This window comes from Copadichromis virginalis, linkage group LG17, assembly GCF_057382275.1.
Source record: "Copadichromis virginalis isolate Kocher_CV1m ecotype Utaka linkage group LG17, C_Virginalis_male_GT1.1, whole genome shotgun sequence".
NCBI lineage: Eukaryota > Metazoa > Chordata > Actinopteri > Cichliformes > Cichlidae > Copadichromis > Copadichromis virginalis.
Window position 1 is genome coordinate 38,604,702 of NC_140634.1, and position 26,679 is coordinate 38,631,380.

At 43.9% G+C, this 26,679-nt stretch overlaps 1 protein-coding gene across 4 annotated transcripts in view; it reads right to left on the reverse strand.

Moving 5' to 3' along the window:
- Positions 1 to 1,869: 1,869 nt before the first annotated feature.
- Positions 1,870 to 26,679, reverse strand: part of pde4ba (phosphodiesterase 4B, cAMP-specific a) — a 215,680-nt gene continuing 190,870 nt past the window's right edge. For all 4 annotated transcript variants that reach the window (XM_085436058.1, XM_085436060.1, XM_085436059.1 and 1 more), the window contains 9 exons: positions 21,682 to 21,794; positions 10,528 to 10,621; positions 7,415 to 7,698; positions 7,167 to 7,331; positions 6,368 to 6,467; positions 6,116 to 6,270; positions 5,882 to 6,004; positions 5,572 to 5,754; positions 1,870 to 5,481 (listed from right to left, as the gene is read on the reverse strand). In XM_085436058.1, coding sequence (XP_085292184.1) covers positions 5,032 to 5,481; positions 5,572 to 5,754; positions 5,882 to 6,004; positions 6,116 to 6,270; positions 6,368 to 6,467; positions 7,167 to 7,331; positions 7,415 to 7,698; positions 10,528 to 10,621; positions 21,682 to 21,794 — 1,667 coding nt within the window. In that variant the 3' untranslated portion in view covers positions 1,870 to 5,031. The remainder of the gene's footprint in view (positions 5,482 to 5,571; positions 5,755 to 5,881; positions 6,005 to 6,115; positions 6,271 to 6,367; positions 6,468 to 7,166; positions 7,332 to 7,414; positions 7,699 to 10,527; positions 10,622 to 21,681; positions 21,795 to 26,679) is intronic.

Genomic DNA, 26,679 nt, shown 5'->3' on the forward strand with positions numbered 1-26,679 from the left:
ATCGAGACCAGAACACTTCAGTCTTTTGCAGTCAGCTGAAACTTTGCAATACTGCAGCTGTTATTTGACATCTAAAATAAAACTTCAGCTACTGCAGAAATTGATTCTGTTTGACATTTGTACCATCTGTTTTTAATAATCACTTCACATCTCTCCCGTGTGTGTTGGAAAGCACCCTTGCGCACGTCTGAAAGGTGTTCGTTTGTGTGTAACATTTTAACTGGGGCACAAAACGGGCAGCGTATTTACGTGTGCGTTTCTGTTCATATGCGAAGGCCTTATGTCGCATGAGGACAGCCCTGTCAGATTGCGTGTAGGCTGCGGCGCTGAGTCTGTGTCACACTGTGTCCCATCTCAGCACATTAGAGCCAAACCTTTGTGATGATGCAGCGTACACGGGGACATCAAAGAGAATGAGGAGGAACATAGTACAGATACGAGGACCAATTTTAATTCCACGTCACTTTCCTGACCTGAGAATTATTTCTATATTTAATGGTTTATTTCTGTCTGGACGGGCCAGAGTCCCAGATTATTTATTTATTTAGGCACTCGGTTGTGGTCAACTAATTAAGGAAAATTACATGTCTGGATTTTTTTTTAATTTCTTGATAGGTTTCCATATTTTTATTGCATATTAGAAGGCTTTAAGAGAAACATTTATGTAGTAGTGCTGAGTGTTACAATACTCTGCTCTTATTCTCTGGTTTCATGTTGTAAATTGAGTTTTGAGTCTGCTGGACTAAATAAGGAAATGTCCTCTCTGGCTCTATTTTTTGTTTCTCTTGTGTGACTTCAAGTCAAAGGTCAAAATTGATTATGGCAACATCCCTTAACCTGCCTCTGACCCCACATTGGCCTCTAACTCTAGGCAGCAAGAATTTGAAGGTGCGTAAATCCACAGCAAGCAGCTGCATCTCATTCCCTTTAATGAAGCGCTGATGACATCACGTGACACAAACATGTGACAAACTGCTGAAATGAATTAACTTTGGAAGTTCAGCAGTGTCGCCACTCCACACTTGGCAATCAGAAAAAGGGAACACGGAAAAGAATCATGCCAACATCATGTGTTTGAAATATAGAGTTACAACCAAGTGTTGAAGTCTGTTAATTGGGGGCAGACACCAGTACACAGGAGCACTCTTTTAATTCACCCCTTTGTCTTTATGTCTCTTGTTGGACTTGAATAGCTGCTCAGGCTCATCAAACATAAGTTAGCCTCACACGAGCTGTTGGACTCAATGCAGAGTCACTGACGTCACACCAACTGACGATTATATCATATCCTAGATAGATTCAGATTTTGGATGTTAACAGAGTTACGCACATTCACTGGAAACAGTCTCATTGGCAGCAGTAGTTGTTTTTTTAACCATCTGCTGTCTGATTATCATAAAGTTTTTGTAGGAAATCTTCACAGTTGTGTTCCAGTTAGAATGATTGTTTCTTTGCTCCTTGATTGCCAAGACTTCCAGATCACCTATTCTGACTACCTGGCATCAGAAAGTTGTCACTGATGTTGACTTTGATTTTTTTTTTTTAGGCAAGTGAGACATTGAGAACAGGACACTATTGTGTAAATTCATACCTTGTTAGTCAGCTTGAATGTCAGGAGCAGCGCAGGCCTCCAGGTGCCACTAGCAGGGATTTTAGGCCATTCTTAGTACACTTTCATACACAGGCTATTTTTACAGAACAGGACCCAGGTGCTCTGTAAATACAGTCTTCTATTGTGAGGCAGACTAATGAAACATGACAAACACGTGAAAACCCACCAGGAGCATGACTGTGACCCAATTTGTTGCTCACACCCATGGTGAAAATAACAAGGCCACAAAGGGAGAAGAACGGCAGACACAGTAGGAATATATTCATGCTTTGCTTTTAATCACTTCATAGAAAAAGTATTTCAGATTTATTTTTGAACACAATATACAATATAATACCATACATTGTGTGAAACATTTAATAACCCACCTGCAACAACTGGCAGACTTGAACATATTATTGACAATAAAAGAAACAAACCCATCTCTCATGCAGATAGTGCTAAATCTGGCTAACCATTTGGACACAACTAGGACCAAAAAAAGAAGAAGCTTGAACATAGTTAATGTTGATACTGACAATTTGAATTTCAAAACTGCTAACAAGTTTGGTCAGAAACACTTTAGCACAATCAGTTACATAAGATCATTTTTGTTGGTAATCCAGAATGTTTCATGTTAGTGCGGGGCGTGTTGTAGCATGCTAACAATACCGTCCCCATGAGATCTACTTTTACATGAAGTGCATTAAGTGTAAAAGGAGACAATCGCTTTGTGTTTGTCAGTCGAACCTGTATCTGGCCTCGTATATCAGCAATCTTCATTCAAACGCCAGATGGAGAAGCTTAGGTTGTAACGAGCCACTGAGGGGAGCTAAGCTAATATGCTAAGCTATTAGCATACTTTAAAACCGAGCACCGACTAAGCTAAGATGTTCCTAACTCCTACATCCAAGCCTACGCAGTTTAACGTGTCCTCCATGTTGCCTCTGGGTTACCAAATTGCTGATGTCAGATGAAAACCTTGTAGTGAAATGCGGTTGGTCAAAAATGTGTTTAATGTGTTGTATTTTCTTGGATTCAGACTATTTCAGCAGAACTCTGATATTTGGAAAACAGATTTAGATGAAATTCAAGACAGAAAAACAAAGTGACAACATTTTTGGTTTAATATTCATGCATAATATTAATAATTTCCATGTTCTTGTCTGTGACATGATATTTAAATGTATCTAAACTTGTATGTGAAAATTAAAAAAAGAAGCTGTTTCGTAGATACAAGGTTTCCATCTAACAACAACAATATGTCTCTTTAGCTGCTGCTCTGTTGGGCACTCAAAACATTGTGCGAATATATACTTAGATATATTTATATATATTTATATATATAAAAACAATATATGATACATATATAAAAAGGCTCTAATTAAGAGTCTTCTACACATTAGACACCACCACTTCCAGGTAATGCAAGTGCATATAAATTAAAATAGATTTTACACTGAACCAGTATTTCTTATTTACAGGCTTAAAGTATAGAATAAATACACTGTTATAAACAGCAAAAGGACCAACTTGAGCTTCTAGCGACAAACAGTAGAGACAAAGGTTTGGAGTGATGGGGGTAAGGCCTTATGAGGCTAAGACCTCATCCAGACACATACATACATCAACGCTTGTGCATACATATGAAACTTACTCACATACTCCATACACAAAACTAAGCATGCTTATGTGAAATCAGCTGAAGTACCTTTGAGTATCAGTAAACTAATTAAAAAAAAGAGAAAAAGACGTGATTACAGAAGCCACGAGAGCCAAAGTCTAATGGCCTGCAAACCATTTCAAACCATCAGACATTTTTGGGGGTTGTTTTAAACTAGAGCGCCTAATTATTCCTATTATTATTTTTTTTTAATTTCTTTTTTCTGTGGAAACAGGCATAGCCTTACATGCTGAATCCAGCAGTTCCAGCTGTGCCAAATCCTCATAACCTGACTGTCCTGGAAACCTGATACAGCAGAGAGGGAGGGACAATATTCAACTGACGTCAATGAGCAGGAGCAGAACATCAGGGATTTTTTAGCGTGAGGAAGAAATAGCTGGCCTGATTGTTTTGAGGTCGTGTCCGCGGAGCCTAGAGGGGTTTGTAAACCATGTGAATACTGACGCTGATGAGGGTCGAAGAGTGCCTTTCAGACAGGCAGCTGCAAGAGCGCCTTTAATCATCTGGTCTGGGCCTGATTGCAAAGAGGCCGGGGTGGGGGGGGTTTCAACTAACAGGATTATTACCACTGTAGCATACCTGTGGGCTAAAAATAGACTCATCGCTGTTGCGCATTTTATCCTGAGCAGATTTCTTTTCATCGCAGATCTTAGCAGCTTGACGTAAGGGCCTGTTTGCTCGGGTTTCTGCGCATTTTATCTGGCAATGAGGGCTTGAACGTGGGTAACGCCTGTTTCACAGCAACATAACTGCAAAAATGAACAGACAAAAGTGTCTAGCTCAAACAGTTTACACTGAAAGATCAGCAGGAATCATGTAGGAATTTAGCATTTTGCATGAAAAGTCGAGTGTTGGTTTGAAACAGCAGGAAGTGCAATGGTCTGCAGGCCATTAAAAACTAAAAGAAAAGCTGTTTAACAAGAACGAGAGGTGTTGTATTTGTGTGCAACTGTGACATTCATTGACTGACATGTGATACAGAAAGCAAGAAGCTAAACGTGCGGCGTGAACCATGGATTTGAATTCCACGTGTAAAGAAGGAACTTGTGCTGAAATGTTTTCTCGTTTAGATGAATTTGTCCAAAAGTTGTTTGTCGACATTTGTTTGGATATCTCTATTGCCCAATACATGGAAGACTTTTTTCAATATACAAAAAAAAATTTGCTCTATTCAGTTAAGAAAAACAAAACAAACAAACAAAAAAACATTTCACAGACATACTAGAGTGTTCAATAAATAAAAAACTATTATAAAGACAATAGTAAAAAAGGCACACAAGTCCTTTGACAAATGGTACAGGAAAAAAGTAAACACTTCCTCTTGCTATACAAATGTGTCTCCATCAGTAGATCTCACTCTATGCTACTTCTAGATCATATCGTGTATCGGTAAAAAAGTCTCAAGGTACAAAACTTCTCTCAGTAGTGTCAATGTCCATTTAATGCCAGTCCAGAAAAGAAAAGTAACCATTTTCCAAACTGGCTGAAATCCTTCAAGTTCCACCATCAGTCTTGCTTTCCCATCAAGACTCAATTGTTCGCGTGAATTATTTCCTGAGAACTCTGAAGCCGCTTCGCTGAAACCGTCCGTCCGTGCCTGGCTTCAAACACCCAAGTGCAACATGCCACTGCGCGGGGCAAAACTAAGCCCTTGCCTCTGTGGGCTTTTTAAAAAGGACAGCAAGAGGATTTCCCCTCTTTTTCCAAAAAAAACACCCGCCTTTCAAATCACCGAGTGAACCTGATGCTGGAAGCCCTATGTGTCTGTGGGCGAAGCCTCGTGCGTCACGATCTCTATAGCTGTCGTGGGCTCGATCATGCCTTCCTCGTCATTCTCCTGACCGTCCAAATAGTCCAGCGGAGGAGAACGCGAATCTCCTAGACTGTCCTCCTCCTCCTCCTCCTCATCCAGCTCTTCCTCCTCTTCGTCTTCCTCCGCGTCGCCGTCTTTTTCCATTCCGTCCAAGTCCTCCTCCTCTAAGGTCAGCTCAAATTGAAATTTCTCCCCGCCCCCCGGCCCTCCGGTGCCTCCGCTGTGTCCGTGTGTGCTCTGGTCGTAGAAGGGCGGAGAGGGACTTTGGGGAATCATGCTCTGGTACCAGTTCCTGTTGTCCTCCAGCGTGTCCAGAATGTCCTGAGCATCGGGGTGGACCAGGTCGGCCCAGGTCTCCCACAGAGGGTGTACGATGTAGTCTATGAAGCCCACCTGAAAGAAACAAACGAGTGTTAGGAGTCAGTGTCTTTTAAAGCTTTCCTGGGAATTCTCTCCATCATAGCTAATACAGTTTCTGCATACCTGGCTCTTTTCCACTGAGGCTGTGTGTTTATCGCACATCGGACTGATCTCCATGCCCCGCTCCCTCTCTCTGTCTCCTTGGTGAAAGAACTCCTCCATTATCCGATCAGTCCACTGACGATACAACTCCAGGGACTTAGTGGGGTTACTCAAGTCGGCACAGTGCACCATGTTACGCAGCACCTGGAAGTCATACAGAGTTGAAGACTGTGTCACTACACAGACTACAAAAAAGAGATGGATGACGTGACTGAGCCCCTCGTGCACAAACTTGTGCCATTATTACTGCTCAGGCAGACGTCACACATACCTGTATCCTGTCGGTGTAATTGTCTAGCAGCAGCACTCCGGAGCTCGTCACCTTTTTCGTTTCTACCATAGTCTTCAGATCGGCCAGCAGACTCATGTGTTTGGACATGTCAGTGGCCAAAACCTGAACAAAAGAAGAAAAAACACTTGATCAGCATCTGGCTTTGGAAAGTTTCTGTTTTTTTTAGTTTTACTATGAAATAATTGTAAAGAAACAAGAATCTGGAATTCCTACCATGTCGATAACCATCTTGCGCAGGGACTGACGCTGCTTCTTTGTGAGGTTCTGGAAGATATCACAGTTGTCTTCCTGTAGCAGCTTGAATCCCACAGCCAGATGATGGTTCTCCAGCACAGACTCGTCGTTGTACATTAGAGCCAGCTCAGAGTCTGCGTAGTGGTTAAAAACCGATGGTTAAACATGCTCCGATGGCTTTGTTTCGTCTCATATGAGTGGACACTTTTTGTTTAAGCGTTTCAGACTTACTGGTATTGATTAAAAACTGGTTGGATACTCCGGGATGATCAACGTCATGGATAGCCGCAGCAAAGATGGCTGCCAGGATCTCGAGATCTGTGAAGACCGCCTGTAAAAGTAATCAGAAAGGAACAGTGTTAAACAATGTCCTGAGATTGAAGCTGAAAGCAAAGAGCAGATAATCTTTGACACTGACAGCTGAGTGGCAATGTGGGAGAAATCCAGTTGTTTCTGTCACACTCTGCCTTCAAAGAAAAACGGCACACTGCCAAGGTCACACGAGGACGGAGAATTAGTATTTCCTCAACAAGCTAGCTAATAGGCTGTCTGCCTTTTCTGTGAAGATACATTGTGACAGTATAATACGCCGCCAGCTGGCTGCTATGACGACAGATGGGGAGAGCCTAGAAGTGTAAATCAGGATCTTCAGATTGGGTCATGTTGACATGGCTGCATCTCACCAGCTACTCGAGCTTGAATAGAGCTTTTAGAAAGTGTTCACCGGAAAATCTGAACAAATAAGGCGTGTGAGAGGGGGGATTCTCTCAGAAGAGGAGAAGGGAAAATATAGATGATTCATCGGAAGGACGTGGAGCTCTTTAGCCATCCAGGAAAGTGACACACGAGGTGATGTAAGAGCTCACCCTCCTAATTTAGTTTTCCCTTATTTCAGCAGATTCTGGCTCCTGATTCAAAAACGGACGAACTCAACCAAAGTGGAGCGCTACTGTAAGGCCAGCTAATGATTGGCATTACCAAACCTCGAGTTCAAGTCGGACTTTAAGACATCGCTTTCAGAAAGACTTACATCCAGGGCTGGAGTTGAGAGGAGGATGTGTGTGGACTGTGCTACGTCAGCAGCGTGCAGGCTGTTGTGGTAGGCCACATCTGAATGGTAGTGATCTTCTAATGTCATCATGTAGGCCACAAATGTATCTGCCGGGATCTTAAATGTCTTTAGAAGGTCTCGCTCCTAGGAGAAGGATACAGGGATAAACATGAGGAAGGAAACCCAGGTAACGTTTAAGTAGTAGGAAGTAGTAGAGGAGTCCTTACCTGGAAGATGGCGTACATGATGCAGGTGAGAGGTCGGTTGTTGGAGAACTCTGAAACCGAGAAGATGTTCAGGCCCCATTTGTTGAGGTCCTCCAGCTCCTTGGACAGCAGCTCCTCCTTATCAGTCTTGACCCCGAAGCGTGCGATGCTGCTGCTCGAGAGCGAGGGCCCGTGGGAGACCTTCTTGACCCCGCTAATCTGTGTCATCAGCTGCTGCTTCTGCTGCTTCTTCTTCTCCCGTGTCTTGGATGTTGGCGATGGGATCTCCACCTCATTTTGTTTGTCTACGTGAGTGGGGATTAAAAAAAAGATGGATTTTGGTCAAGTAGAAGGTAAGAGGCTTATTCAGCAGTTCAGTGAAGATGTCTTGTATGATGGTTGGGATGTGAGAACCCAGGTGTGCTATATAGACGCACCTGTGGCAGGTTAATTCCTCGGGGGGTTTATTGATTCGCTCACTCATTCATTCATCTGTCCCTCCAGTCGTTTGCTTATTTATGCTCGCTGTCATCCATGTCTCTCTCTCAGAGCTCCCACTGCTCATTCATCCACATCCCTCAACCCCCCTTGCAGCGCCTCCACCCCCCCATCCCAGCCTCACAGCAGGTGGCTCACATCTCATCTCCCGCTCTGTGACTCTCGGAGGTCAGCCCGTTGACACACTCAAAGCTGAGGCTTCGCCACGGGCAAAACTGTTGGAGTTTTTTTGCAGCTCTATCAGATTCAATAGTTGATGACATCAGCGAGCCTGTGCGGCTAAATAAAACGAATCGGAAGGCAAAAAAATTAAAATAAACACTGACATCACGCCAGTCTCTGTGCTAAAAATAAATAATGATTTTTTCCTGTAATGAGCTTACACCGCCGTGTTTACTGCAGTCGCAGAGGAACCGAATAAGACCCTGCAGGGACCGGCTATTCTGCACGCGTGCGCGCCGCGCGCTCGTCTATCAAGCCTCGACTCGGCTCATTGCTGGCCTATCAGCCTTCCCCTGCGGAGGGTTATTCAATTACCAGGCGTAATTCAAATAATCACTTTCACTCTCATGCTCTCCCTCACATTTCTCTGCCTTCTTCTCCCCGCGCCTCGATCGCTCTTCAGTTCTCGCCTGGTAATTGAGAACGGGCAATTAAGCACACTCAGACATGTGCTGCGTGGAAACAAAAGGAGGAGCAATGTATTGCTCTCTAATTTATTACAAGTCATTGTCACCACTGCTGTGCAGTGTTTGCGTGTTGCCTGTATATAACATATATGTGTGTCTGTTAGCTGAAATATGGATAAACTGAGCTCACTCTTTTCTCTCAACTTAGCTGGTACGAAACATGCAAACAAATCAGCAGATGAAATAAATATCCCAATCGGCTATTTTGTCTCTTGTTTTTCTTCCGCTCTCACTTTCCAATCCTCTGTCACCTCCCACGTTCACTTAGATTTCAGCCAAACTCGTTTCACCCTCCTCCACAAGCTCTTCCCTGAGAGATTCGGTGGGGAAGATGGAAGAGGAGCCTGGGAGACGACTATTTTCCCAAAGTTGGGTGTGCTGGCTGATCCAAAGGGAGTTATGACAGATTTATGATGCAAGGACAGCTGGGAAAAGGTCCCAAAAAATAAATTAAAGGCACACGTGAGCTGCTGTGTCGAAAGCAATCGTAATTGGAAATCCTTGATTAAAATAGTCCCCGCTAAAAGTCTGAGATGTTTATTTATCTGGGGGATGAATCGTGCTCCACGAGCACCGTTTTACCAAGCATGAGGTCGTCTGTCACAAAACGATGGGACTTGTGATGGATCTACCAGGCCTATGGCATCAAAATTTAATTTCCCTGAGACTGAATGATGCTCTTTTTTTTTAGTAACAAAAATAGGATAAAGCAGAAATAAGTGCATTACTGATGCGATGTTAATCTTAGTGGATGGAAGGATTAAAACAGTCCTTTTGGTGAGCTATGGACCGTGCCAGGTCTGCTGTGCTGACTCCTTTTCTTCTGATTAATATTTTCTCTTTCCTCCTTTGCTTCTTCAGCCCCCTTCAGCAGGGTAATCCTCATTTCCTTATCGAAGTCGTTGGTGAGTGGATTCTCGGATCGGCAGAGAGAGAGAGGGACAACAAGGTGTCCCTGCTGACAAAGATGCATTAAGATGGGGATGAGTCACCCAATCTGCCGAGCTCATCTCCCTGCCAGCAAAGGGGGTTCCTCTATACCTCCATTTTTTTCCCTTCAGTGCAGTGAGGTCTCTCCCTCCCTCGCTCGTTTGCTTCTTCTCAAAGCCCGTCTCGCTCTAAACGGGGGCGAGGGATCCACTGACAGCGCTATACCAGCGGGGGACGGCAAACGATCGGAAACAGAGTGTCTGAATAATCTCGGCTACCTTTATGAGCATTATCTCTGAAATATATCAGCCTATTTCTTTCTCCCTCTGTATATCTGGGATGAGATCATTTACTTCTACTTTATTTCTCTGGCTTTGTGCATCCTGCATCGAGCACTCTTCCGTAGACTTATCAGGTTTCCTGAAAATCAACTTTGAATCTGTTTTGTTTCATCGGTTGTTGATTGATGTTTCTAGAGCCGTTTGTTGCATTACGGTTTCTTTTTGTGCTTTGGTGCCAAGAACAAAACCAGAAAGGTTTTAAAGCTGAATATTCATAATTAGATGTCCGCATCTATTCTCAGACGTGCAGCCCACGCCGACAGCATCCAGTTCCAGTTCAGACTCCGAAGCCTTCTTTACAGTCGATACCCTTTTTTATTCTCGTAATATTTTGAGAAATTAAATATTAATACTTTTTTCAGTTCTGTTTCAACGGTCAGATGTCATAAACGTCGACACAAAGCTTAATGGCGCAGTTTTTTTATGGTACGCCCCCACAGGAAACCAGCCAGAGCAACTTGCACAGCTCGACATCATGCAAAAGACCGAACCTCCACAAAGAAAGAAAAGAAATTGAGCTCTGTGAGCTGTAATGTTGCATATCTGACCAAACACACAAGTCATAAACGTGATTTGTGGAGGCTTCAGATGGATCATAAATATCCAGTAGCTGTTTTTGTTTAACTTATGAACATGGTCGTGATTTTGAGTTTGTGTACACAAGACTTCCATTTACCTAGGAAGGTGTTGGAGATGAATTCGGAAACCTGGTTCCCAGACCGACTCATCTCGGATAGGTGCGTCAACTCCCGATTCAACATTCTCTTGAACTGCAAGAGAGAAAGAGGAGGAGGAGGGGGAAGAGAGAGAGAGAGAGAAATGTCGTCAGTTTCCACTGGAGAGGAAATCTGGGAAACATTAGGATATATACGGTTACATGGAAAATTTACAAGTGCCCAGTTTTATTCTGCCAGGTCAAGAATGTCACTTGATATTTGTGCTTTTCCACAGTTTTCCCTGAAATGAATTAAGATGCAGATAATTATTAGCGTTAACAGTGAGTAGGCTGCCACTTTTTAATAAGCCTCAAATTACCCGCAGCAAACACTTCACAGTTTTATTACGCTGGGTCGCATATTTGGGGCATTTAGCCATTTTCCCTGCATCAGTGTGCAAAAATTTCAATGATGCAAGAGGAAAATCTGCACGCAGCTCGAGACGTTCCTCTTGTTGCCAACATTTCACGTAATTTCATGTAATTTGCACATTGCGAACAGTTCTACGGTGGTTCAAACATTTAAAAAAACACTTGTGATAAACAGGCACAGAGTACACAGAGACCCAGACACTGCAGCAGCAGCTGTTTATGACAGGCTGTTGCATGCGCGTGCACACACAGACACACAGCTCTGCAGAGGGCTCAAGATGGAGCCCGAGCCGTCGGATCCCCCACCACCATCGACAACAACCCTCTAATAATGATGGAAATATCTTTGGGTGCACGCGTCGTGCCCACAAAAGCAGCCGATCGGTTCCAAACCGATCTTTAGCTTCTAATGACAGAACAGCACAGAGAGCTATAATGAGGCCAACGCGGTATCCCCACAAGCTACGTAGATAAGCGCCACACACCTTAATGTAACCCCAAGACACCGACAGCAGGTAATTGGCTTCAGGCATTTTGGACCCCGTTTTCTCGTTCCTACACAAAGCCAGAACTGTAATCCAAAAAGGGAGGATGGGGGCAAATTAGAGGCAGATGATCAGGATTCCTCCAGCACCCAAAAACAGGGGGGAAAAAAAAATCCTCTCTTCTCTCCTCTCGGGTTTCTCTTCTTCTCAGCAGCTAAGAGAGCAGCTCGATGGTGGCTCACTCTCTCTCTCAGCAGCAGAAAAGGGCCAGCTCTGAGTTTCCATGCTTGGGAATGGAAATCTGGGAGGATGGACGGATGTGCGTGAAAGAAGGCGCTGTAAGCGAGGAGACCCAGCGGGCTCGATGGATCGGCTGGAGCAGCAGCTGGAGCCGTGAGCTGGGGACTGTCTGCGCACTGATGAATAATGGAGAAGAAGCGAGGAAGGGAGGAGGGGAAAAACGGCGATGGAGAGGGGAGGAGGAGGAGGCGGGAGTGAGGCAGTGATGTTCATCTGACTAGAGGGGGGGTTCCTCTACTGGATTTGTCTCGCTTTGCTGCTCTCGCTGCTGTAGCACTCCCTCCCTCCCTCCCTCCCTCCTCTCGCCCTCGCTGTAGTCTGCCAGCCCCAGCAACACACTCCAGTCAGAACACATGATTTGACAGAAAGTGGGGGGGAAAGGGGGGAGCCCAAACTACAGCTTGGCATTGGTGTATATGTAAAGTTATAAAGGGGTGTGTGAGTGATTGATATTTAATATCCATTTAATATGAACTCTTTCGCTCTCTTTTTTCTCTCAACTACAAAACCACTGCAAGTAATGTCCGTCCTCCTTCATTCCCAGGCCCTGTAATGTCATGAAGCTGTGAAACTGCGCCTCCCATCTACGAGTGAAACAATGGGAAGAGCGAGAGGGATGCTGCAGCACGTTTTGAAGAATATGAACGTACAGCGATGGTATTTCTAATCGCCATTATCTCTATTATCCCCTCCCGCCCCCTCTTTTGTGTCTTCTGTTGTCTCCTGACGTGCAGCCACGGCAGCCATTGTGGAGAACTCATAAGCCTGTTCATTATCCGCACCCCATAATAATATTAGATGCTGACAGGGTGTTTGTGGACGGCTATTTTTAACAGCCAAGACACAGGAGGCGAGACGGTTAGAGAAGAAGGAAGATAATTGTGTCCTTCCTTCCCCAAGTTAGGTGACACGAAGCCCACGGTTTCTCTCGCTGCCTGTAACTGCGTGTGCGCCAATTACCAGAACACCCCGACGCCATGGCAACAGCACTAGGTAGCCAGTGTCAGGCTGTTTTTTTTTTCTAAATGAGGAGAGGGGAGGCGAAGGAGAGAGGCTTCCCCTATTGCTTCCCAGGCAGACATGTGCTGTAGCTGCTGAGCTGTCACGAGGACTCACCACACACATCGCCCCTGCTCGCATCCACTGATGCACAGGCTGAAAATCGCCTCCTCCTCCTCACCTCCACCACCATTCCCTCGCTCTGCTTCATCTATCCCTCACTCTCCACCGCTTACATGTCAATTTCTCTCTCGGCTTCCACTAGCCAACACAGTCATCAATCTCTGTCTGTCTGCTTCGCTGGCAGAATCGATGGGCTGTCCTCAGAGCAGGTGTTGATACTGGCTGCGGTGTACAAGGCCAGGCCCACCTGACCGGAGCGTAACACCAGCAGCACCAGACGTGTCAATCACGACTGGGCTCTTATGTGTGAAAACCTTGAGGACAGCTGCGACGCCTCCCTCACGCTTCAGAACATATCCACAGGAAACTGTAAACAGAGGTTCCCAGAGAATCTCTCGGCCCTAATGTGTGTGTGCGGGAAGATGAGGGGGAGATGAAAGCTTTCCCGAGAGAATTCCTTCCGGATTATCCTGCCAATGAGGGAAAGAACCAGAAGCGAGGAGGTGGGATGCAAGGAGAAGAAAAAACACAGAAAAGGAGGAGGCAGCTCTTTATATAATAGCTCACTGCATAATATATAAAGAAACCAGAAATAACAGGATGCAGTGTCGAAGTGCCGTGCTTCCCCCAGAAGCTGCGAGAAAAGTGCGCACACGCTCCGCAGCAGCCTGCGAGCGCCGTCACCTGCATTTAAACCCAGTCAGTGCTGACATGTTTTATAAGTGTGTGTGTTTCAATGTGTCGCTGCCAGTGTGTGTTTGGAGTTGGCTCTTTCATGAGGGAAGCCTCCTTATCTCCCACTGACATCATGACACTGGAGGGAGATTAACCCATCCAAAGATGTGTGGATACATCTCTCCGTCACTGGAATCTTTATTATATTTGTTTCACCAGTTAGCTCCTTTCATTTATTATAATCTAAATCAGTTTTTTCAACAAATTTTCCATTATTTTTGCTTTTATCTCGTCTTCCTCTCGCTTTAAGCTCCATATCTCTGTCTTCTAACCTCTTACTCCTCCCCTTCTCTCCCTGCTTTCGGTGGGTGGGTTGATTCAGCAGAGAGGTGCTCTGACAGAGGGAAGGAAGGTGAATGGAGCCCGTGGTACATCAATGAGAGGTGGAGGGAGGGGCATTCGTGCAGAGCCCCCTCCGTTCAGACGTGATCCCATCGGACAGCTCGCCGTGCAGGGCGGCGAGGCGGACAGGTGGACCGGAAGGCAGACACGGAGTCTCCCTCTGACACGAGACTGATCTTACGCAACATCAGCGTGCTTCCATTATCTGAGCTGGCGCTGCAGCCTCAGGGTATCGTGTCTGTTACTCTCTGACTGTTTCTCCTCATCGTTCTGATCTTTTTGCACCACAGCTTAGAGGATGACTGAACTGGAACTCTCTGGTGTTGCTGAAATCAGCTGAAATTTTCCAGTTTGTCTCGTTACCCATTTGCGCCTGAAGTGGTTCAGACTGAAGTTGTGTCTCTGAGCCACTAGTGGGTGCACTACACCCATTCTGGTCAGTCTTGACTTAGTACTGGGCTCCCAGTCTGTACTGGTATTTACAACTTATGGCTAAATCTGTAAATATCTTTGCACCTCTGTGAAGGTGCGAAACACACTTTAAAAGTAATCAATTTCTTGATTTAAGTCACTCAGGATTTGCAAGGAGCTGCAAGTTTTATTTATTATCGTGATTTTTATGCTTCTCAACACAGTCTCATATTCACAGCATGCATGCAGCGTTGCTGATTATAACTCGTGCAACCATCTCCTTTACCAGCAAACGTGCAGCGTTTGCGGTTAATCACCTCCTCGGTTTAGCAAACGTGTGACGCCAGATTGTAAAATCGGCACAGCGGCGCGGAGGGGTAGTGACATAACTCGGAGAAGATCAGGAAACTTACCTACGTATGAACTGTGCGTATGTTGGTTAGAGATACAGACAATTCTGAGAGACGGCCTGACTACCTCTCACTTCCTCTGACTCACTCGCTTATGCTTGTGTGTGCGCGTGTGTGTGTGAGAGATGGAGTGTATTCATGCATCTGTGGTCCCGTACAGTAAAATATAGAGGGGGGAAAAAATGAAGGTTTCGAGAGCAAAAAAGGATGGGAAGGAGAATCGCTTTTAAGCCGACTGATTGATTCTAATCGCTCCTGGTGATCACAGCCTCAGATGTAGTTTGCTTCACTATTTTTAGGCTCGAGGCTGCAATGCTCAGCTCGAGTCGGGGCTGCTTCGAAAGCAGAAAGCAACCCTCTGTTAAAGACCACGCTGCAAAAAAAACCCAGGAAATGCTCAAATCGTCTGTTCTAAATTCTCCTCCTAACTTCTGGCAAAATAAAGAATTGCAGAAATGTGTTCTTGACACTGTGCACCCAAGCTACGAGCACTTCACCACTACTTCTCTCGTCAGACAACCTGAGTGTTTTGGCCTATGTCAAAAAAAAGTCTTTGGTACCCAGCTAAGATACACTCCTTTCCATCCGCTGGACCTCCTGTGATTTAAATCTGTGGCTCCTTCCCTCATTTTAGGCAGTTGGAGACATTAAAAGCAGACAAAGCTGAACTTTTTATAAGCAGTAACTATGCAGTTACAGTGAATACTGGTTATTGTCACTTATAGGTCACTTACAAACTAAAGAAATCGCTTTGGCATTTGGCCAGGAAGAACAAAACGACATCTGCGCTTAATTATCTGGAAGCACCATAAATCTCTCATGAGTTTGATTCTCTGGGAGTAAAGGTTATCTAGTTCCACAGACAGAAACAATTTGGGAATACGCAGCAAAGGAAGCATAAAAGACCCCCGAGGCAAATGCAGAAGGCAGGTTTGACCACCATGAGTTGAAAATTAATATTCAAAGGACAAACTTTTCAGTAAATTGAAGCGGCAATAAATACTCCCAACATGCTTCCAAAGTGAAATCATGTGCAGACTTGAAATAAAATGCTGCTAAAATTCGCTCCAAACTCCACCAGGATCAAAGGGCATATAAGTACACAATGTGTATGAAAAAGCAATGTGTATGTAATATATTAAAATATATATATATATCCAATAGCATTCAGTGCAAGAAAAAGCTTGAGCAAGCCACAAAACATCTGTTCTTTTAAGTCCAAGCAAGGCAGGAAATCTCACCGAATGGCGAATGATTACAAACTGTGTCTACCAGCATAAAATTATAAAAATAACAAAACTCACCTTCCTCCAACCGTTCAGCTTCCCTAATTTCCTCTCTTTCTTGTCAAAGCAACAGGCGCCCATGTTGCTGTGTGTAAAGTGCAGGGTAGAGTGGGGCTGCCGTCCGTTAAAGTGTCTCAGTCTCAGTCTGACTACAGCATGAGTAAAAGGACCAAGCCTCTGCTCTCTGACGCTGGGAAACGCCACAGCTCTAGTGACTCACTCGGGACTGCGAGGTCTGATCAGGCTCTACCTCACACCCTGTGTCTGTGGAGCAATGACTGTGTTAGACCTCTGCTACATACACACTCCCTCTTGGGGTAGTCCCGCCTCTAGCCTTTTCCCCCCCCTGCTCCTCTTGCTTGCTGCTCAGCGCTCTTGCAGCTGGCAGTCACATCTCCGAAGCTTTGCTGTCACTGTTAAATCTACTCGGGTGACCGGCTCTTTAAAAAGCCCTTTACACGTGCTCGTCTCCATCAGATTTCTTCATGGTTTCATTATTCATTCTAAGATGCAGTAATTTGCTGCTTGGTGTTTGTGGATTTTGTATTGGGGGGATGATGATGTCATCATCTCAGGCTCAGGGATAGGGATTCATTTTTCCTTGAGCTTTCTTTGATAACCAAGAAAACACTTAATGAATTAATGCACATACCGTATTTTTCAGACCATAAGGCGCATTAAGTGAAACAAAACAGTCAGATAAGTCAAACTTTACTCAGCTCATTCTTCTTGCTTCCTCCTCTTCCGTAGCATTGATTCATTAATGTTGAATTCTCTCACAGCTGCTCTATTCCCATGTTGTTGCAGTATATTAATGACTAACCTCGTATTGTGGATGGATTATCTCAGTTGTTCTCCTGACTGAAGTTTGGTCCGTTTACAGCATCCTGCCATGCGATTGCATTTGCCCCTAACCATCGGGAACCCTCATGTTAACTTTTATCAAGTGGAAAAAAGTTAGCGTTCATCCTCCAGCTTCACTGTGTTTATGCTATGCTAACATAGCTGTGTCACTAGCGATCACGTAGCACATCATTATATACCAGCTAGTCCAGCTTCAGTAACCCTACAAACGCCACTGCTGTTTAGTTTTCTGTCTTCATTTATGTTGGAAGTGATAACAGAGCTGTACGTTTGATTTTTTCAGAAATCTCTCAGTCAGAACATGCTACATCATGTTTAGGTGGAAGCTAGCGAGCTAACTTCCTGTTAACTTCTAACTCCGTTGAATGTAATAAATTCTGTTTTCATGGATGCCTGGATGTTAAACTTAATTGTTACACCTGGTAAAACAGCAACGCTGATCATTTTATTAAAGATGAAAGAATTTAGACAGTTTTAACTCTCAGTGATGTCGCAGTGTTCGTTTGACTTTGGGACCTGAACGGATGGAGTTTAGGACCCAGATTCCTCCGCGAGGCTCCTGGCTATGGTAGCTGTAATGCACCGACAATCTGGTGCAGCTTCGTAGCTACCAAAGTCGTAGTAAAACATGTTTTGACAGATTTCTGTGCACCGTGTAGCACATAAAATCAGTTCGAGGTCAGTAAGCACAACCAGAATTCATACATAAGGCGCACTGTTGATTTTTGTGAAAATTAAAGGATTGTAAGTGCGCCTTATAGTGCGGAAAATACGGTATATGAACTGGACAAAAGCAGCAGCTTTTCACCTTTTCAAAGCAGGAACCAGTTGTTTCTTTTTTGGTAGCAAATTCATCACGTTTCGCAAATGAGTGCAGTCAATTATAAACTTCCATTTCAATTATAATTTTGGCTCATGCAGAATTGGGATAAAATCTTTATCTTCTCTTCACTTCCCAAAGTTCAGTGAAATCCGCATGATTAAAAAAAACAGTTGTTTCATCTTTTTTCAAGTTTACTAAATCTGATTTTCTTTTTAAGTTTTCTTTTAAATCTGTGAGTAACTCTGTTAAATGATCTTGAGCCCCATATTGACAAAAAGAACTGATTATAATCAAGCAGACATTAGATGCTTAAGCTGTATTTTCACACAACAGAGAGTCTGCAGTGCTGGAAGGAGCATATTCCAACTCACAACAGACTTTGACCCGTCTATGTCAACCATACATAACAGAGGGGACAGTCACGTACTGTAAGTGCTCAGCATCAGCCCCTGCCTGCACTTCACCTTGGAGGTACGATCGCATCTTCTTGCGTTTCACCTCCCCTGTGCTCATGTTTCATACTCTGCCACAGCTTGGATAACAGTTTTTCCACCATCCTAAATACAATAGGAAGTTGCGGGGGTCATATGAGCCGATCGGTATGTTCTTGCTAACAAAGCCGCGTTGGGTGTAACGGCCAAGTTGACAAAGGGTCTGCAGTTGTGCAATGTTTTAGTTTACTGTAAAAACAAGACTGCCGAGATATGAGGGGATTAGCCTACTGTGGGTACGGACACCCAGCTGCACGCACACTCACGTAGACACAGGCATGTATACATGCGGCACATGTTCGATGGGCGACTCCTTATCAGCATCTTGTGCACATACGGTTACGTGTCGGGGCACATTCACCCACTTGCCAAAGTCACATCTGTGAGAGAGGGTCATAATGCATAATAAGCACATTGTGCCACTTGATACGCTGCGCTGTGGACCGCAGCGGAGACTCCACATTTAAAGAAGAAATACAGTTCAGTATGAACTGATTAAAAATAAGAAAGTACAATTTAGAGAGCTACTTTTCTTTCGTTTGACCAACGATAAATGGCCACACCTGTCAGTTTACATCCATCTGCTCAAGTGGAAGTGCTGTCAGCTTTCCATTGTGTTACAGTCTGATGATCTTGGCAGACCGAGGGGTAGGTGTAATGTTTTCTGGAAAAAGCAGCGCAAAACCATTCCTTCGTTTTTCCCTTATTGGGATATTTGGGAATCTTTCAAGTTGGTGAAGTTCCTGTATTCAATCATCACCTACAGATAACGTTCGTCTCGATCCAAAAAAAGTTTTCTACGATTGCAAAAGTCCTACAGTTACAGTCTTGATTTCAGGCTAAACTGAAACGCAGCTGAGGAGTGATGCAAACCAACAGCTTCTTTAAAGAACGTTTGTACAAGCATGGATGCTCCGACTTCCTCTGCACTCTGCCTGTCTTCTGTGTTTGGTCTGTCACCCCTGCTTTCATGTCTAAATGACTGTTTGAATAGTTGTTCCAGTAGTTCTGCAGTGATTCTGTCAACCCAAGTGAAACCGCTCCTGCTTACTGTCAGTGCTGGATGTGTGACGGCAGCAATAGGATAAATAAACACGGCCATTAACCGTCCAAATGGGTATGTTGGGATGGCTATTGTCATATAGAGAGAGCAGCAGGAGATCAGGAAGGAGACAGGAAGAGAGAGTAACTCTGCCCAGGGGTCTGCGAGGATCCCTTAAACACACACACACACACACACACACACACACACACACACGTTCTTTGTCTTCCTCTCTAGTTCATTGTGTTTGACCCACTGCTGGATCACTCGCATCCTGTTGTCCAGTTTTCATGAGAAATAATAAGCTTTCCTCTTGATTCACATGTTTACATGACAGGGTTTTTCAGGCTAAGTTACACTCATCGCACACACAGCAGCTTTCTGTGGTTTGGACTTAAACAAAAGACCAAAAAATGTAAATATCTAGCTTCCTCCAAGTGGCCGATCTCTGTGGCAGTCTACGGTATAAAACTGCCCAGTTTAGATCTCTAACAGTGATGGCCATATATCCAGTGACTCATGAACTCTTCCTACCTTTAAATCCCACAGACATATTTACTTTGGTGTCCGGCGGCCAACCACATTATCTCTATCGACAACCATTTTAAAAACAGACATCTGTGGACTGACTGGATACTTCAAGCCGCAGGCGAGGTCTGATCATTTTCTCTGAATGATGAATTCTTAAAGTACAAAACTGAATAGATGTAAAACCTTGTCGTAACGGGGAAACCGTGCTTTGATATCCATGACATCATCTGAATGCAAAGGCCAAAAGGAGGCAATTATGAGACCATGTGTTTTGTATTACAGCCCTTAAGGTAATAGCAGCAGAGATTCTAATGACAGAGAAATAAATTATAGACCGAGTAATAATTTTTTGATCCCCTGCTGAATTTGTAAGTTTCCAAAGAAACGAACAGTCTCTAATTTTTATGGTAGTATCGTTTTAATGGAGAGAAGCAAAAAATATCAACCAAAAATCCAGAGAAAATACATTACATAAAAGTTTTAAATTGATTTGCATGTTAGTGAGTGAAATAAATATTTTATCCCCTACCACCCAGCTAGGATTCGGACTCCCACAGATTGGCTGCGTGCCCATGTGTACAGATTAGGATCAATCATTCATCTCAACGCATGTTTATAGAACCAGAACCAGTTTCTTCCATTCGAACCTCGCCACCACCAAGGACATGGTCAGAGGCAAAGCCTTAGATATGCTCAAGACTGGAACTGAGGTACAAAACGTTTGATGAGCTTTCATTATTCAGAAATGGAAGAAGTATAAAATGACCAAACTGCTCAATCTGGAGCTCCTTTCAGTATCTTGCCACACGGGGTGTGCTAACAAAGGAGTGGAAAGGAAGAAGCACATTAAGGTCATGGAGTGGCCTAGCCTCAGACCTCAGTCTTTTAGAAAATCTGTGGAGGAAGCTGAAGCTTCGAGTTGCCAAACGGCAGCCACAACACCTAAAGGATTCAGAGAGTTTCTGTAAAGAGGAGTGGGCCAAAACCCCTCGTGAAATCTTTGCAAACTTGGTGACCAACAAAAAGAAACGTCTTACCCCAACAAGGGTTCGTCCACCACCAAATAGTAAGTCATGTTTTGCTTGTATGTCTGTCTCTTTCCATGAAAATGATACAGCCATTTCTTTGTAAGTGAGCAAACTTACCATGACTCACACAGTCATGGATGCCACCTAATAATTCTTAGATATCATGTCGAGAATCCAGTGACACGAGCACAGGAAGCGCAATACAACAAGTGATTATTAAGCTGAATGTGGTTCAGTACCATTGTTTCAACTTCCTGTCTCTTCACATAAAAACCAGGCATTGAACTTCACTGCACATGACACGCAATCGGTGACACAGAAGAAACAGAATAATCAGCGGACAGTGGAAAAGTTAGTCAGCTAAGATGGAAAGAGAGCCACAGCCGGTCAAGAAAAAACACACACCTGCTTGTTAGACCATCTTTTCAACAAGGAGAGTTTTATGTTTGCTCAGGAAAACAAATCTGATGATAAATAGGACATATAAGTGAGCTGGTGGCCTTTTAATCCAATCAGCACTCATCTCAGCCCCCTCTGCCAAACCAATCTCCTCCTCATTACTGTTCTGTTTATGTTCAAACTTTTAACGCTGTTTACTTTGATGGGTCATGCTAAGTTCAGCAGTAGCATCTTTGGATTTTGTATACCGCCCTTCATGTGTTTATTATGCTGAAGGATTAATGCTTCCTGCAGATTCCCTTGCTAGTCAGATTTGAGAGCTCCCCTAAAAAGCGGAGCCCTTTTTTTGTATAAACACTTGCAACACATGGACTTGGATTTATCTGCTCGAAATACAAGTGTGATGGCACAAAACTGCCCCCATTATGATGAAACACAATAACAGCAAACAGTGAAAGGTGCAGCCTCTCATACCTTGGTGGAGGCCATGTCGCTGACAGAGCGGTAGGTCTGGATGGTCTCCAGCTGGTCCAAACACCACTCCAACTCCTCCATTGTCTCCATAGCCAGTTTCTGGTACGCGTCATCTGTCAACAAACAGCCGGCACACAGAGACACGCAGTCAGAACAGACAGAGCACATGGAGCCCGAACGCTGCCCAGCCACTCCCAGGGACCGTCCACCCACGGGTCTCGCTCAGGGTTCCTGCTGCTGAGGAGGGGGGACTGCTAGAGGTGGGACACGGTTGTAGCGCCCCTTCGTCATGAGGAGGTTTTTTAGCTGCTGGGACTCGCAGCTGTCAGTGGAATCGAGAGAAAGCCAGGACCTGACCTCGTTCTGTCACACACTCGACTTGTCTGTGTGAGTCCCCAACCCCCCAAACGTCATCTCCCAATGTGAGGCCCTCAGCTTATTTACATAAAGTCAACCGCCCTATTACAGGAAACTAGATACCCCCACCTCACAAACAAACTTTACCCCATCTCACAGGAAACAGACACCTCGAAACCTAAACACACATGCAGAGGCGCACATGTTGTACCATTAAAAACATGCATTGACTTAACTGGTAAAGTTGCCACCGATTAAGAAATATTTAATCACACTAATTATTTTATTTTTGATCATCGACAACAGACGGTGGCATCGGACACGTCTTCGTGATGAGCCCATCATTTCTGACGCAGGATGTTTTTAATCACTCATTTAGTCATAAAAAAAAATGATAACAACTGCTGCAAAACATGTGTCACTGTTGCTTTCTAGGACGTAAGAAGAAGGCTGAAGGTCCAACCACAGCAGTCAGAAAATGCGCCCTAGATATAAAATGACAGGAACTGGCACTGGCGTTACGTTTACCAGAAATGCAGTGACATTTCTAATGCTGTTGTGCTGTTACCATTTAGGTTGTTTTTATTTCTTTTCTTTTTAAATATGTTGGTCAAATAAAGCAGAAGGATTATAATAAAAGAAATCTTGAGTAAAGAACAAAAACATCTACAAAGCACACATGAAGTTGGTCCAGAGAGGGATTATGATGACAGACAGAGAAAGTCAAGGCAAGGTTTGTGCTGTCACCACTGCTGAGAGATTCCTGCTTGGCCTGGGAGTCACTGCTCCGACCCTGTTCCTGTGGTTTAACCATTTTTCAGACAACTGCAAACTGTACGTCAGAGTTGGAGTGAGTGTGTCTTGGAAAGCAAAGGCGAGTGTGCGATGAGTTGGTTGGTGGAGTTGAACCAACACACACACACAAACACACTCTTCTCCCACTCACTGTGTATACTCCGGGTCGCCTAGCTGCGGAGCACAACATGGCAGCAGGGTGTGCACTGCGGCGACCTTAGCGCGGCCACGTAGAATGCGTCCCCCGCTCTGATCTCCTCGCCATCAAAGACACGAGCCTGTTTGCTCTCCCAAACATGAGAGGCACCTGGCACTTTGCCCACAGCCTTCCCTCACTCTGATGAGGGCAGTGAAAGAAAAAGAGGGAGTGTGTGTGTTTGTGTGTGTGTGTTTAGTTTAATGCCACAACTGCCTGATCTTGAAACGGTTTACACTTATTTGAGATGTTGCTCTCCAGTATTTCCAACATCTTTGAGGTGGTTTGTGTTTTTGAAGAGCGTAGAAAGGTCCCTTTCCCTGGAACGGTCTTTTCTTTTGACCTTTTAAACTCTGCTCAGAAAGCAAGAACCACAGTAGAAGTTTTTCGACTGGTATTTCAACATTTGTCCAAAGTCGTAGCAGTAATGATGAGTGAAAATGAAGCTGCATCAGAGAGAAACAGCCATGGCTGGATTGATCTAAAAATCACTTTCAGGACGTGATTTCAAAACACACAAAACTGGGTCTCAAGATCTAGTTCAGCAAGTCAGGCCCTAAAGCCAGCCATAAGGCCAAATACCTGCAGGTCTCCATGTATTAAATCCAAGTTTTGAGGCAGGTGCCAGAGCCACAGAACTGTAACACTTGTATAACGGTTTTACTTTGATCCCTGGCCTGCTGGAAAACAAGGCCAAAATCACCAGTCTTTCCTCCAGCAAAGGACCCAGTTAACCACCTGTTAAAGATTTATTTGCTAAGAACTAAAATATTTGGCTCGGGTTCTAAGTTTTATGTCAAAAATATTTAAATTGCTCCAACAGCTATCAAAAATAAGCACCGATGCTTAGAATACTTTACTTCAGATAGAAATCGAGCTAATAAAAAAGACTAGTCGACCATAAAACAAGACAAGTTCACAGCTTCCGCAATATGACTTCACTTCCTATTTGGCTTTGCCTATTTTAAATTCATATGAAAAGTTCCATCATTCATCCATCTACCGATCCATCCATCATCTACCCAGCCATCATCATCCATCCATCCATTTATCCATCCATCTACCCAGCCATCATCCATCCATCCCTCTACCCATCCATCCATCATCTATCCGTCCATCATTTATCCATCCATCCACACATACATCCGTCTACCCAGCCATCATCTATCCATCATCTACTGATTCATCATCATCCATCCATCCAACCATCCATCCACCCATCCATTTATCCATCTACCGCTCCATCATCCATTCATCCATCTCCTTATTTCTCTCTCCTGAACATATGGAAGGAAAAAAAAGTCAGAAATTAATCAAGAAGTAATTAAGTGCAACATACAAATAATAATAAGCCTTATTATGTTTTTCAGGGTTGTTTGTTGTTTTTTGTAAACTTCAACTTTTTTTACATTTCAAATATCATTTCAATTAAACAGCCTGTACACATTGGTGGACTAACCATTAGACAAACATTAAATATAATTTGGTTAATTACCAATGCTTTTAATTTTGGTGGTCTAATAGACGTATTAAACACTGTAAATATAAGTATATAGGATATAATGAGAAAGAAAAAAAAAGGTCAGTTTGAACCTGGATCTTAGGTCTACACCTATAGTCAGGTCTAATTAGATGGATGAGACACAAGCAGTAAATCACAAACGTGTTGGTATAAGGTTAAAATATGATTTGTCATAATGGGTAAAAAGTATTGGTGAGAAAAACTGGTGATAATGAAAACACATTAAGAGTAGAGGCATGTGCACTCACTATATATTAGTAAGTACTCCAGTTATGGCCTTGGGTGGACTGAGGGAAACAGCACTCCAAACACACACACACACACACACACACACACACACACACACACACACACACACACACACACACACACACACACACAACGATACAAGAGGGGATTTCCACCGCCTCCACCCGACACAAGGACCTTTCTGATCAGTGCTCAGACCTACAGTTTGTCCCACAGGGGCAGGCAGTAAAATACATATGTACAGTCCAGCCACACAAACACAGTGACACACGCACACTTGATGGCTAAGATGTCTTGTTACCGCACACACTGCCATACAAACAAGTACTTTCCATCTGAGAGAAGCGGAGCCGGCAGGAAAGGTTGGGGGGGGGGGGTTTGAGGTCAGCACTCTCTGTCTCGGTTTCAATTTAATATTGAAAAGTTTTTAGTTGTTTTTCACTAAATCCAGCGAAATCAGCAGCCCGAGGTAACATTAAAATCGAGAAAATGCAGGAAAAGGGCAAGAGTGAATGAAATAAAGAGAAATAAAAGGAACAGAAAATAAAATCCAAATAAAGAACACATGGGCTGTTTTTTTTAATGTTACCAGCATTCCTCTTACTGTGTCAATCCATAATTCAATGATTGTTTTTCCTTTCCCTGTTTCACGTGCATTTTAGCGCCGGTTCCAAAATGTTTTATAATTCTTAGATCTGTCTTTTATTTGATTATTAGCATTTCAGAGCATAATTTTTCAGATTTCCCCATAAAATCAATTTAAATTCACTCACCTCCTCCACAAGAATAACATTTTGTTGGTTTATTTACTCCACATTTTATGGGAGATTTCTTCACAAACACACACACACACACACTCAAATGAGGTTATTTAAGGACCATTGTGCCCACAGGACATCAGACAGGAGCTGTTAAAGCTGTTTGTGTTTGTGCCTGTGTGTGAGCGACAGCTGCATCTGTCATCCTCCCATGGGCATAGAGATAGTTTGCCCGTGATGCAAAGGTAGATGCAGCAGGGCATGTCAGCTGCAGCGCATTATCAGCAGCCAGCATCTATGTGGAAGACTGTTAGCTTAATTGTGAGCAAGCACTGACACACGCTGGGACACAAAACCCACTCTGACTAAAGGGGTCAGTTGAGGACCAGCCCTCCCCACACCTGCTCAGTCCATCCTAATTTCTGCTTTTCGTTGACCAAGAATTCACCGTGTAAACATTCAGGTTTCGAAGGGTGACGTCCCACATTTCTAGTGAACCAGCGTAAACAGACCACACACGCACTTAAAGAGAAGCCAAACTTTGACGCTGGTCAACTGGCAGCAGCGCCGGATTTGTAAATGGCTGAAAAAAAGCAAGAGAGAGACTGAGGCACTCTCTTTCTTCATCTCCTGCTTTACCAGAAAGTGAGTTGATCTGAAACCCTCCGTGCGGTTACACAACACTTCCTAACAAAGACCAGAGATGGTACATTGAGGTGGGGGGGTAGCGCCGCATTTGGAGGTCTTACAAACTCAAGTTTGGCTTGACATTCACAGAAATGTCATTGACAAGAAATCTGAAAAGTCAAGGGGAGGACGAAGAGCGGTGGTGGAGTTTGTGGTTTCGGGGCCTTCTTGCATAACCTCGATACATTTCTTGATCAAAACATTTCTCTAAGCTGGGTTCTGAGAAGTGACAAAATGACATCATGGCTACGTATTTCATTAGCAAACATTTATCTGATTTACTGGGACTCAGAATGTGAGTAATATTTCAGTAGATGACATTTCCTTACCCTGCGGCTGTTTGATATTAAGGATAGGAGGGTAAAATAAACCTCTAGCCATCCTGTTATATTGGAGACAAAGCTGGTAAATTCATTGCTCAGGGACGCAGTGCT